Source organism: Aedes aegypti, chromosome 2, assembly GCF_002204515.2.
Source record: "Aedes aegypti strain LVP_AGWG chromosome 2, AaegL5.0 Primary Assembly, whole genome shotgun sequence".
Classification (NCBI taxonomy): domain Eukaryota; kingdom Metazoa; phylum Arthropoda; class Insecta; order Diptera; family Culicidae; genus Aedes; species Aedes aegypti.
In genome coordinates, this window is record NC_035108.1 from 164646962 (window position 1) to 164660240 (window position 13279).

The 13279-nt window shown below is 37.7% G+C and overlaps 1 protein-coding gene across 3 annotated transcripts in view; it reads right to left on the reverse strand.

Moving 5' to 3' along the window:
* Window positions 1-246: 246 nt before the first annotated feature.
* Window positions 247-13279, reverse strand: part of LOC5572528 (steroidogenic acute regulatory protein-like) — a 40167-nt gene continuing 27134 nt past the window's right edge. For all 3 annotated transcript variants that reach the window (XM_021843015.1, XM_021843016.1, XM_021843013.1), the window contains exons 8-12: window positions 3458-3610; window positions 3292-3396; window positions 2605-3221; window positions 2410-2533; window positions 247-915 (exon numbers count right to left, since the gene is read on the reverse strand). In XM_021843015.1, the coding sequence (XP_021698707.1) occupies window positions 766-915; window positions 2410-2533; window positions 2605-3221; window positions 3292-3396; window positions 3458-3610 (1149 nt within the window). In that variant the 3' untranslated portion in view covers window positions 247-765. The remainder of the gene's footprint in view (window positions 916-2409; window positions 2534-2604; window positions 3222-3291; window positions 3397-3457; window positions 3611-13279) is intronic.

The window sequence follows — 13279 nt, forward strand, 5'->3', positions numbered from 1 at the left end:
TCCTGGCTACGCCCATGTTTATATTTAGGACGTGTTAAAAATGTGTTGCAAGTATTTGTTGAAAATTTTGAGACGTTTACACGATTAGTTTTTTTTCAGAAAAAAGGAAAATAAATACTCAAAGAAAGAGGTTTGTTGCATATATGTATTCTGCCTATATTCGTATTTTGATCGATTTAACAATGAAAAAGACAATATTCAATTGCCAGTAGGGATCTTTCGGAGTCAATTGATAAGTCACGTGCATTTGCCAACGTCTTCTCACTCTCTGTGTATAGAATAAATGTATTTATATCACAAAGTACAAAATACGCCACGGGAAAACGATTCTAATTGCGAACGTGTGTTTTTTTTTTGATCGGTTACTGTATGTGGTTGAGAGCTTCGACTACAGAAAAATATTTCAACAATAAACTATGACTTTGAAGGTATATTTTTCATTCGTAATGCAAATGAAAACTTCGATTTACCTATTGGAATAAGTTCACTTAGCAAATAGCAGTTCTTTCGTTTCCTATAATAGAGCGGTCAGTACGAAAATAGATGAAAATAATGATAATATTTTAGTCTTCATAGGCCCGAACAGAAATGATTTTTTTTTTTTCGTTTTATTTTCGTAAAGTAACATCATTATGCATTGCAAATGATTTGCGGAACATAAAAAGAAATCAACCGGAATAAAATATGGGCAAGGGTGAATTGCAATATTATTGACTTGTAGAATAAACTAAACTAATAAGGAGTTGTTGACTAATTGGGAGTAAACTAGGAAGCTTTTGCGCCGCCGGCGGACATTTTGGTGGAATTGGGGGCGGATTGTAGGTCGGCTGCTGCAGGCACTTTTCCTTGTATCCGAAGCTCCGACACGTAGTTGCGGAGGTGCGTCATGTAGTCTTGCATTAGAGTTGTGTAGGCCTGTTGATTGAAGAGAAAATTGTACTTGTGAATGCCATTTAATTCTCTAATATCCAAATTTTTATTTTCGATCTAAATATCATTTTTTGTTATCTAAAATCGTTCTAAACACGTTTTGGGCAATGATTTATTTTTCTTCGTAAATTTATGAATTTTGGTTTTTGATTTTTATAATTTTTATTTTTGAACATTCCTATCCTTTTTCATTTTTTCGTGAAGCCTCTTCTGGTTACTGAATTTTAGCAACAATAAAACTTAAGATTTTACAGCACTTTTGAAATTATTGATTTTTAATTTTTTTCTGGAACATATTTTATTTTCCGTGTTACTAACGCGAAAACACATTTCAAATTATTTTAATACCACCTTCTGTGATAGGTTGATTGTAGAAAAATATAATAGGTACGATTTTTTGCATTACACGTTAAATGAACCTCAGGCTTTTGTAGGTTATAAAAAAATACAATTTTTCAAACATAAAAAAAAACTGAAAAGTTTCGAAAGCCAAAAAATAACATTCCCTATATGCGTGTTATGAGCCAAAGTTTTAGCCAAAAATAAAATTGTTTTGATTTCCGAGATACGTCAAATTACACAAAATGCCAAAGTGTACCCCGTCTTTAGGCGTGGTTGGGTATTAGAGGGTTAAATTAAGCTGTTAGATGCACTTCTTTATCAAATGTTGATGTAAAATTTTCCAATACCCAATTTTTCGTAAATCCATTTTCAAGAAAACCAATTACATTCAACCAGTAAGTTCGAAAATAATTTATGAAGAGCCAGTGCGCATCAAACCTTCGTGCTGTGCGTACACAAATTCTCTCTGCTCTTGGAAGGTTTTTAAAACTATCTAAAACAATAAAACAAAACTTCTCAGTGCTTAAAAACTAGTTCTTTTCAGTGTTATAAAACTGTACTTTTCAGTGCTTTTGTTCTACTACCCTTCACGATCCTTGTTTGGACCCGTGCCTTCGATTTTTTGTAGGACCCGTTAGCGAAAATCCTTTTTGGACACCATCTTGGGAAAAAACCTCTTTCGTTTATTCACTAAATACAGTTGCAATCCCGAACAAAAGGCAGGATGAATCTCTGAATTCACAACTTCCTCCCAAAAAAGCGGGATATAAAACTGTCACAAAACGGACAAAAATGGAAGAAAGGAAGTTTCTTCGGAATGCGCGCTTTCTTTCAAGGGTAAAATAGTTAATGTTGATAATTGCATCGAAATGAGCAATCAGTTTGATCCCTTAGACAAATTTTCCGAACATCAAATCATAGTAGCCTCTATTCCAGGCTCTTTGATTCAAGTGAGGGAACAAAGAGTGTCTACTATCGTAGTCAGTTGTTCCAAATTTGGAGGATTTAGGCAAGAGATCTTGAATTCCATTAGGAATCAATGTTTCCTTCCAAATCGCAAAGAAAGAAGACTGTCACGTTCTCTGATAGTTAGCATAAAAATGTTGAAATTATTCTATTACAAGCAGAAATACTCACAGTATCTAGCACATAGCGTGGAATATAGCCTTTCAAATCCAAACAGAGCAGCCACTCGAATATACAATACTCTTTTTGATTATCAATTTCTCGCATCGCCCAGCATGACACTTTGTTTTCACCTCTGAAATTAAATTATAACGGAATGATATTCAACTCATTATGTAATGTATAGCGTGATGTATTTTAATTTACCTAATATACTTATTAGAAACAGGAGCACCAGGGTAATCTATACTGATAGCAGCACTCACATACACGTTGCCTCCTTTTTGCACCTCATCGTCTGGACGTTTTCTTCGACTCCTCCCAGGATTCACCTTCAAAACAGATTCACTCGCTCGATCCTGATGCTCGGTAAGTGCATCTGAGAATACATCCTCCGGATCAGAATTGGCACCACCAGCTCCACCATGCTGGAAGTCCTGCGCCCCTAGACTTTTGCTCAACGAAGAAAACGCTCTCTTCGTAGCCTGTTCATTATTATCGCTATTATTACTACTTTCCAGCTTAAATTCGCTACAGGATTTAGACATCTTCGGCGATTGCTTTTCCAGTATACACTCTTCATCACTGTCAGCATCATCCATGACGTCATCATCGTCGTCCTCATAATTCTCGCCCCTTTCTTCGGTAACGGGAGTTAACAGAGGTGCTAGGGAATTTGTTGGATGCAAATCGACGCCTTCTATCACACGTCCATCGCGACACAATTGCCAGCACCGAAGATTCACGAAATCACGACACTTCACCACTCCACCTCCTCCACCGATCGTTGCCTGGTAGGATATGTCAGTGTGGCTGTCGATTTTCTAAAAAAAAAACATGTGATGATTATACATTAGAACGACACGACTTTACTGAAGTGACACGACAACTCACTCGGATGATTTTCGACTCCAGCAAAGTAGGGTTCCAATTCGGAACATCCTCAATTTTGTAATACAGCTCTTGCAGCAACTTTTTGGCGGGGTAGTGAATTTTCGCCTAGAATCAGAATCGACAATAAGGGTGAAGAAATGTACATTCACATAACAGCAACACTTACCGTTAATTTGTAAATTTTTCCTACTTTATCCTTTGTACAGCTTTGGATGGTATCCCCCTTGGAAGTCATCTTCTCCAGCTTCCAGTCCGTTGACTCGAGCAGTTCGTAAGCCTTGCGAACACATTCGACGCCCATCTTTTTGAACTCCTCGTCCTGAAATGAAACCGTCATGTTAGATTTTTTCAAGTTTTTCAATTTTTATTAACTATATCTACAAAATCAGATTTGGCGTCGAAGAACATCGTCAAGCTAGGTGTTGATCGCACTAGATCAAATCGAGTACTATGCAGAAATTGTTAAGGTACCAGACAGGCAATATCGAATCCGAATAATGGGAGATCATTTGAAAGCCAAATTTCAAACCGATCGAAGGTCGCCGTCACCAGAGAATAAATAATGCAAGAGTACTTGAGATGAACTTAATTCACACTATATCCGTATGCATACGACAAGAAACGAAAAGAAAAGTGGAAACCAAGCGGAAGCAGTTGGAAACGTAATCTGCCAATCTGGTTATGCTGAATTAAAATTGATAACTGAATTGATATCTTGCTACAATAATTATCCCAGAGATTAGGATTTATCTAGAGAGCAATGATTTCACGGATAAAAAACTGATTCTCAAATCAAAATTTACACGTCATGAAAATCATAATTTAGTTAGATCATGATATCACATTGTATGTTATTATCCGTTACATAATATATACACGTATATCCCGACCAACCAGTCTTCATAATTCTTTATAGATCTTTGACCAACGATGTCGATCGCTAACGGTTCAAAACGAATCTATATCGATCGCTATCAAAAATCACTGACTGGTTGACCGAGATCGCCTCCAGTTTAGTACCGTAATCCGGGGGCAAATTGATCACTGGGGTGAATTTGATCAAGTCGGTACCAAATAGCATTTCCTTTCAAGGATGCTTAATACTTCGTTTCCATCACAGACATTCCATGTTTTCTAGTTTATAGATGTCTAATGATGGTTTTAAACTATTGCATTATTATTAAGGTCAGTTTTTCATAGAAATATTCATAGTTTTTGAAGGTGTTATCAATACTGTTGGAAATATCGGCACTAAACAATCTGCTGGTGCTAGGCCTGCATGTAAACTTTGAGTGTTGAAAATGTTGTGTTAGCTTCAGTGTGAACTGCTGAACTCATTTTTGCAATCGTTTAGCATTACAAGAATAGTTTTTGTTGAATAAAGTGCTTGTTTCAAGTAAAATTGCAGACATTTAGGCGTATTATGCAGATTTTCAAAGTTTAATTATGCAATAAAATGATGATATACCCGAGTTGTAAGAATTTTGACATCATTTTCAGATTCAGGAGACCCAAATTTAGTAGATAAGGGAATTTTACTTTCTAAAATATGCTTTATTATATAGTGATCAATTTCGCTCCAATGTGTCATTTTCAATTTTTTATATTAAAACTAATTTTATGAAATGCCAAATTTGATTTCATAAAAAATCGCTTACATAAACTGATAGAGATCAATGAAGTACTGGTTTTACCGAAATATATTTGACAATTTTTGAATTCCAAAGAAAATCATGACAAAAAGTTGTGAAAAAGTGATCAATTTGCCCCCAGATTACGGTACGTAGTTTTCGCGATATCTATTTAGTGAAATTTTGCACATGCAAAGCCTCCAGGTGATTTCGTTATACGTACGTTCTGGTTGTCTGTGAAGAAGACATGTTGTCACGATGAGAGGAGTTTCAATAAACAGGGCTGGCATCTCCTCAGTGCAAACAGAAAAACACAAAGAGTTTGCAATTTGTGTTGATCATTAATTTGAGTGCAGTGCGACAGCTACACATTCTCACTGGTTTCCACCTCTTTGAGGCCTCTTTGTGTTTCTGCTCTCGCTGCAATGCATCGTTCGACACAAAGTGTTTATGGAGAATGGTGAACACACACTCTTTGTGTGGCTCATTGAGTACCTACTAAATGGGGCGAACTTCTATTGGAAAATATGGAAGAATCGTTGGAACGGGACCGTCGAGTAGGTAACGGAAATCGATGTTTGAAGCCAATTTAGAATCCAAGATGGCGACTTCCGGTTTGCAAAAATACCCTCAAACATATGCAATACGGATATTTTTGGAACGGGACCGACTAGTAGATGAAGGAAATCGATGTCCGATGCCATTTTGGAATCCAAGATGGCGACTTCCGGTTTATTAAAATCGCTTCAAACCCATGCAATATGGGTATTTTTGGAACGGGCTGACAAGTAAACGGCGGAAATCGATATCGGACGTGGTTTTGGAATCCTCTAAGGCGACTTCCTGTTTGTAAAAATCACTTAATTATGAATTCCTTTCTAAAATACCCATATTGCGTGGTAATCAAGTAATTTTCACAGACCGTAAGCCACCATCTTGGATTCCTAACTGACGGCGTACACCGATTTCTGTCATCTCCCCATCGGTCCCATTCCAAAAATACCCATATTGCATGGGTTTGAAGCGATTTTCACAAACCGGAAGTCGCCATCTTGGATTTCAAAACAACTTCGAACATCGATTTCCATCATCTACTGAAGCGATTTTCACAAACAGGAAGTCACCATCTTGGATTACAAAATGGCGTCGGACATCGATTTCTGTCACCTACTCGTCGCCCCCTTTCCAAAAATACCCATGTTATAAGATAAAAAGAGCCAAATTGTGTACACTTTGAGCATGCTTTGCCAACACACTCCGTCAGCATCACTCTTTACGTAATCTCTTACACCCTCTTCCCTACTAAGCAAACTCATTGTGTTCGTGTTGTTACACTTTGCGCGCGTCTGTTTCATCTTTGTGCAGTGGTTAAATTCTGCTCTTTTCGCTCATTGTGCGAGTTGATGCCAGGCTTGCAAATAAATATTCAAACAGCGATAACTATTATGTTTTTCGATGATTTTGCACCATTTTTTCACAAGCCCTTAAAAAACTCTTCTGTGTCTGAATCTGTGTCGATGTTGATTATTGGTCATCTGATTCCGAATATTTTATGGGACCGACGTTTTTCCATAACCCATGTAAATATCTCAGACTACAGAATTTTTTTCACGTTCAATCATTCTCTTCTCGAAACAATTCTTAAGTGAGAGTCTGCTGTGAAAAAATGAAGCAACTTGGTGCAATAGTTTTGGAGTAATGAACATTTTTTTTAAGCTACTTATAACCAGGCATTGACATCTTTGGCCCACATTTTAGATTTTTGAAAAATTGACTGAAAACAAAATGGAAGTTGAAAAAATCATATTCCCCAAGAAACATTCTAAATACCTTAAACACCATATGATCAATATTGACACATATTTGAAGTTGTACATTTATCCAACGAGGCTCGCCGCTATGTAACCGAAAAAGCGCAAAAAGTCGAGCCTTATGTAACTTGTTTGTTCGTTACATAAGAAGTTTACAAGCAACTGCTATGTAATTTGTTGGTTACGCATGGGTTTTCCTGCGACAAAATAAATGAAACGGCGTTGAAGTTGTTGTTACTTCCTGACAGTTTTAGAATCGAACAATCATTTTAGAATTGAATGTCAATAAAAGTAATACGTATGATTTTCGAACGCGTAATTATTCACAAGTACATAATAGATTTAACATGCCGATTTGAATTTGTGGTGAAATCAATCATTTTACTTGCTCAAAATTGACGCGCTCATAAAATAGATAATAATTTTATATTGAATAACACATTATACATGGATTGTTGAGATATTATTCCATTAGAATTGACACAAAAAATGGAAATTGACACTGTTACTCAAATCAGCAATATTTTTGATTTTAATTTAATTGTTTGTGAAGATTGTGATTCCCAAATCACGTTGTTTCGTGTCCCGCAGTTGGATTTTCTGGGTTGCTTATTATGAAACGCCATTTAATTTCATCTTGCTGCAGAAACACTTCCGAATAACTGTTTGAGGACAGCCAATCTAAAATGATGAAAACTATTAAGATGCTGTTAGAGAGGCTGTAAATCGTAAATTCAACAATTTTAATTAATCACTGGAAAAATATCTATGAAAACAATAACTAGTCATAAAATAGTAAAGTTCTTATATAAAAATTCACAATACGTATGAAAATTTTTGACATGTAGTGTTGACCACTGTCAGCAAGTTACTCGTTACACATTAGTTACCCAGAAATCTTTTGTTATTTTGAGACTGATGTGTAACTATACTGAAACTGCCTATAAATTACACTGCTGTCAATAGGGGAAGGGGTATTAAAATGAACACCTAAACGATATCGTCTTGCTTTTAATGGGAAAAAACGATGAATTTGCAAAAATCCCCTAAGCCAATTGACTGGAACCTTACAAAAATATGAAAATAAAATGCTCCGTCCAAGAAAGCACATGGTTTGTGACGTGCTCAAATGGCTCAAGTAGCTCGAAAGAAGGCAAATTCAAACGTGTGCTATAATAAGGGCGCAAGTCGCATAATCGATTTCTCTTCATCGATCCTCTCTTCTGTGAATAAAGGTGACAAGATGCCGGTTTGTTAACAATTGTTCACTACAAGACGCTGGGAAGTAATGCAATCTTGCGTCCTGAGGTGAAACAACGAATTGAATTTAGAAATTGATCAACATGTGCCAATATTAGGGACTGAGGGTAATATGCCCATGATAAGGAAAATAGCGATTAAGATGTGAAAAACATGCTTTTTTATTATAATCGGATATACAAATATGTTCTCTATCAAATAGTAGAAACAACCTCCATCCCTTTGAGTATTTCCAGGGTTAACAAATCAATTAAAAAATGCGTGCTTATGGGTCATCCATAAACCACGTAGTCATTTATTTGGGGAGGGGAGAGATTCTGCCTAATGACCACGGTCCATACAAATTGTAAATTTTGTGTATGGACAAATGACTACTAGGAGGAATGTGGGTCTAAAATTGGGAAAAAATAACCGCGTTGTAAATGGTAGCCCATTGCGCATTTTTGTGCTGTCACTTCAATAGGGCCCAACTAACATGAGTGATTTCTCTTCATCGATTCTGCATATATAATGCATACCTACAGACGTTTGTTCTGATGTTATTGTTCAATAATAGATACATGCTGATGCGATGCGTTACTTCAGCGTGGAATTACGTTTGGTAGAATTTGAATTCAACAGCTGTTTTGGTGTTATGAAAAGGGGGGTGGGGGTTTTGCCCCCACGAGTTGATTGAAGTTTAGGTCCTTCGATAAGTTTTTCAAGGACAAATTTAACATATTTACTGCACATAATACAAACTATGACAGTGCATAAGTGGATCCTGTTGAAGTTGGAATCCCAGAACAAATTTCAACAAAGAAGACAGCCACTGACTGCTGTCGTCTAAAAGTAACTAAGCTTAACAAAACACAATCACTTACGGGATTGACTGTTTAACGAGAAACTTGTGCTGTCGACGCGCCACAATAATTCACAACATCAAAAATAGAGATATTAATTAACGCAGCGACACAAATTAAGACTAAGACAGCTAAATTTTCACATACTTTCATCGTCATTAAAATATTATGGAAATATTCATGTTATGTTGATAGTAAAACACACGAGCAAAACAAACTTTTTTGATTTTTTTCTATCACAATTCTAAATAACATCTATGAATGATTATAATCCCTTCGAAAACAGTTCTAATGGTTTCTGCTTCGACATCATATCATTACGATATTCACCTCATTGGAAAACCTCAACATCTCCGTGTCTAAAATTACATCAGTTTTAATTTTTGAACGCGGTTCTGACTTCAATTTATCTCCGTATCAACAAAAACACTCTTATTTATACTCTAAATCATCCGTGCATAATAAAAATTATTGAAATTTGTTGTTCATGTGTAACAAGTTTGGTGTTCATTTTACCATCCTGTTTATTTTTTCACCCCTTCCCCTATGACAAATGGTGAACAAACTTTATGCTGTTACACACATGTGACTTAGCAATCTGTATGTAACCTAGCGTGTTATTTGTTTCTTTGCAACCACAGATTCAATTTCAATGTAACTTATTCATTTTGACAGCTCTAGGTTAAGTTACATGCAAGTAAACATGCAACACCTATGTAATATAAACAAAACGCAAGTTACAATGTAATAGTTTAGTAACCAAAATTGAAAATCATCAATAAGATATGCTACAAATTATCTGAAATGCAACGGCAATGTAATTTGTTTTATTTTTCTAAAATATTGCATTTGTTACCAGTGCTACTTGGGTTTTGAACTGCGTTTTGCGATCAAAGAAAATGCTTTTCTTGAGCATTTCTTGCAAGAAATTTTTCACGCATCGAGATAGGCGATTACTTTTCTAATGAAGTGCATACTTCGCTTTAATCGAAATTCAATTGATCTGATTTCGACGAGGGACCAGGCTAGATGCCGCATGCAATTTTCGACTTTTTTAGGTTATTCCTCATATACCAAGCTGCCTGCACGGAGCGTGAAGAAGCGTGAAGTTAGATTCCGTATATTTAGGGATTTACCCTACAGCAACCTTTACAAACACTGGGTGACCTGCTTCTTAATCAGAATGGCTCTCTGATCTTCCTTTTCTCGGATACCAATAGCCCAATGGTTACAGAAGCAGAAACATGCATGACCAATTAAAAAAAACGTGAGATACAGGCGTATGAAGAGACGATAAATCTTCGAGCAGTTTAGTGGAATATGATGAGTATGGAGAAACGCTGAGTTGGAGACTCTCAAAACAGAACTGAAAAAAAACCACCTGGTACCTTAGCCATTTGGAGTGCCAACTGGCACATCAGGATATGTTCCAGTAAAATAATGATTTTGGTATACTGGTCACAGCGCAGAATAACTGACAGGACACGGATTACGAACTATATTGCGACACCGAGCCGACAGCCGTGTTATTCTACTCGCTGAATAAGGAAGTGTGATAAGACATTGGAACGGCGAGTAGGCTAATAGTGCAATTGGTCCCGTCACGGTAAAACCTTGGCAGACCTCTGAATATGTTCGGAACCTGTCCATCTTAAGTGATGAATACTCCGAACCCCGATCTACGCCGATCCGACTCTGAACATGATGCTTATAAGAGATCGTGTCAACCCTTGCATGACCTTCCTGCTTGTATAGATAACCATGGGATCATGAAAGGCGACTACGTATGGCGGGAAATGATAGCGGCCTAAAGGGGGACCTTGAAGAATGGAAGAGGTCTAATTGAAATCGAAGAAAGCGCGGCGTGGCTTAGTAAGTTCACCACAATCGCAGCTAGGGCAGCAGCAGCGCGATCAGGAGGAACAGCAGCAGCGGCAGCTTCGAGAGCAACAGCAACAGATTCAGCTGCAGCAATAGGTCAGTGCGTGGTCGAAAGTACCAAAGCTACCGAGAGTTGTAGCAACTAACAAACTGGTGGACGAATTGCACGAATTCGTCGGTAAAAGAAGCAATGTGCACAAAGACATTAAGACTTTTGTGCTGAAGATCCAAGGAACCCTTGGACTGTCAAGAAATGGGCGACCGTTGCACAGAAAGTTGAATCGACTGAGAAGGAGTTGTCGGCGGTCAAGTCTGCCTTATAAGTAAGGCAAGTGCCGACTCAACAAACGGCGATGCCAATCACTTTAGCGAAGGAAACCAACGCAAAGAGGGAAAAACCCTAAAGGACGGAAAGCGTGCCCTTCACGCCGAGGAGGCCAAGAGCATCAACAGGAGATGCAAGACCGAGCGGACAAGGACTCTCACGTCAATGAAACAGGCCCAGCGAACGCAGCAACCATCAAGGAAGGCAACAATACCCCATGGGAAATCGTCAAGGGAAAAAAACCGAAAGACGAAAACAAAGAGCAGACAATGTTTGGTTCATTTTCTGGCATAGTTGTTATATATATCGCTGGAATCATGAAAGGATATCCACTTTACTTATCAAACACATTTGCTTCTTGAAATTCTCCAAAATCAAATGGCAATTTTAAAAACAAAACAACATTACAATTACTCTCGTGACGTGAAATATAGCTTCGCCTAGTGACAGTGAAAAGACTGGTTTCGTCAATGTCGCAAGCCGGTCATGATTCTTAACAGCCTTGACCAGCACATACCGTCGGGATGGCCGAGAGTCAATTATTGACGTAATCTTCTGTGGCCCTGGGCTGTCAGGAAGTTTGAACTGACGAGTGTGTGAGGAGTATACGCACATAGACCACCAACCAAGTCAACATTTTGGTTGGAATAACTTTTGTTATACATCGTTCTATATGAATCGATTCAAACGTACAGAATGCACGAAAAGGCTATATACCTACCAAAGTAAAGGCTATATGCGTACTTGACACGACTTTTTCAGACTTTGTGCGATCAGAAATACGATGCCACAAAATTTGGATGAACGTCTACAGAGCTGCAATGGTGAAGTTGAGGGTCCCAGCTGTACCACCCGATAGGTGTCCAGAGAAGATGAAGACCATAATTGAAGCGCTATTCCCGCGGTACGAACCGACAAGCTGGTCGTCCTCACCGTACGGAGCAAAGGACGGTATCCCCAACGTAGCTCTGAAAGCAGCTCTCCAAGAAAACCCGAATATGTTCAGGATCGTGCTGCAAAAATGTATCGATGAAAGTAACTTCCCCGACATTTGGAAGCGACAAAAGCTGGTGCTGCTGACGAAACCATGGAAGTCTCCTGGAGATCCTTTAGCATATAGACCGATATGCCTGCTGGACACAGTTGGCAAAGTGATGGAACGAGTAATCCTAAACGGGCTTACGAAATACACGGAGGTGCCAGTTGGGCTGCGATCGCCGAATCGCTGCACACATTGGAGATCCCCGAGTATCTTTGTAAGATTTTGAGGAGCTACTTTCAAAATCGTACACTGATCTACGAAACAGACGCTGGGAAAGGTGCACAACAATCACGGCGGACGACCCACAGGGTTCTATTCTTGGCCCGACCCTATGGAACGCTATGTATGACGGAGTGTTGAAGCTTTTAATAATTGTGTTTCAAATTTGAACAATAAATAAAATATTATTAGTTTTCCCGACTTTTCAATTATGTGAACTATTTTGATGATACATTGTGAATTCACTTTTTTTTTCAATCATCTATTACATTAAAATGCATTCGAAAAAAAAAATTAAACGGAACATACCTTCAAGAGTATAAATTCACCGCCAAGGAAATGGCAAACACATTCTGAACGTTTCGCATCGTTTTTCCTGTTGCCAAAAAGTAGGTCCCACAAAAAGCTTTTCATAGTGCTTTAAATTAGCGATAAATTAGCGTCCACTGCACAGGCTGTCAAATCAAGACTGTGCAACGATCTGTTTTATGCTCTGCAACTACAATTTGCCACTACATTGCAATTCATGTAGTGGATTGTAGAGTTGATCAATTGAAGATCAAAGATCAAACATTAATTGATTTATCTAGCTGTGACAAAGTCTCTTTAGAACTCTATCTCAGGTTAACGTTCGAAGCATGCATGCTAGTTAGAAGGTACCGCAGAGTGTGCCCCACATATGAATTGACAAATTTAATTTGTGGGAAATGCAATTACAATTATGAAACATTTTTTTATTATTTTAGTTCCATATTGTAATGTAAATTTTGGCACAAAGTTAGTTATCAGCATATTTGAATATTTTACTGATTTTTCAATCTTGAAACTATTGAATAACCACAAAACTACTATTGATTTTCAATACATTTTAACGATCCTGAAATTTGGACCTATCATTTTAAAACAATGAGGAGCCTGGGTGAAATATATGCGTATCCCGATATAAATCGACCTCACCTTGGTAAAAAAATCTGGTT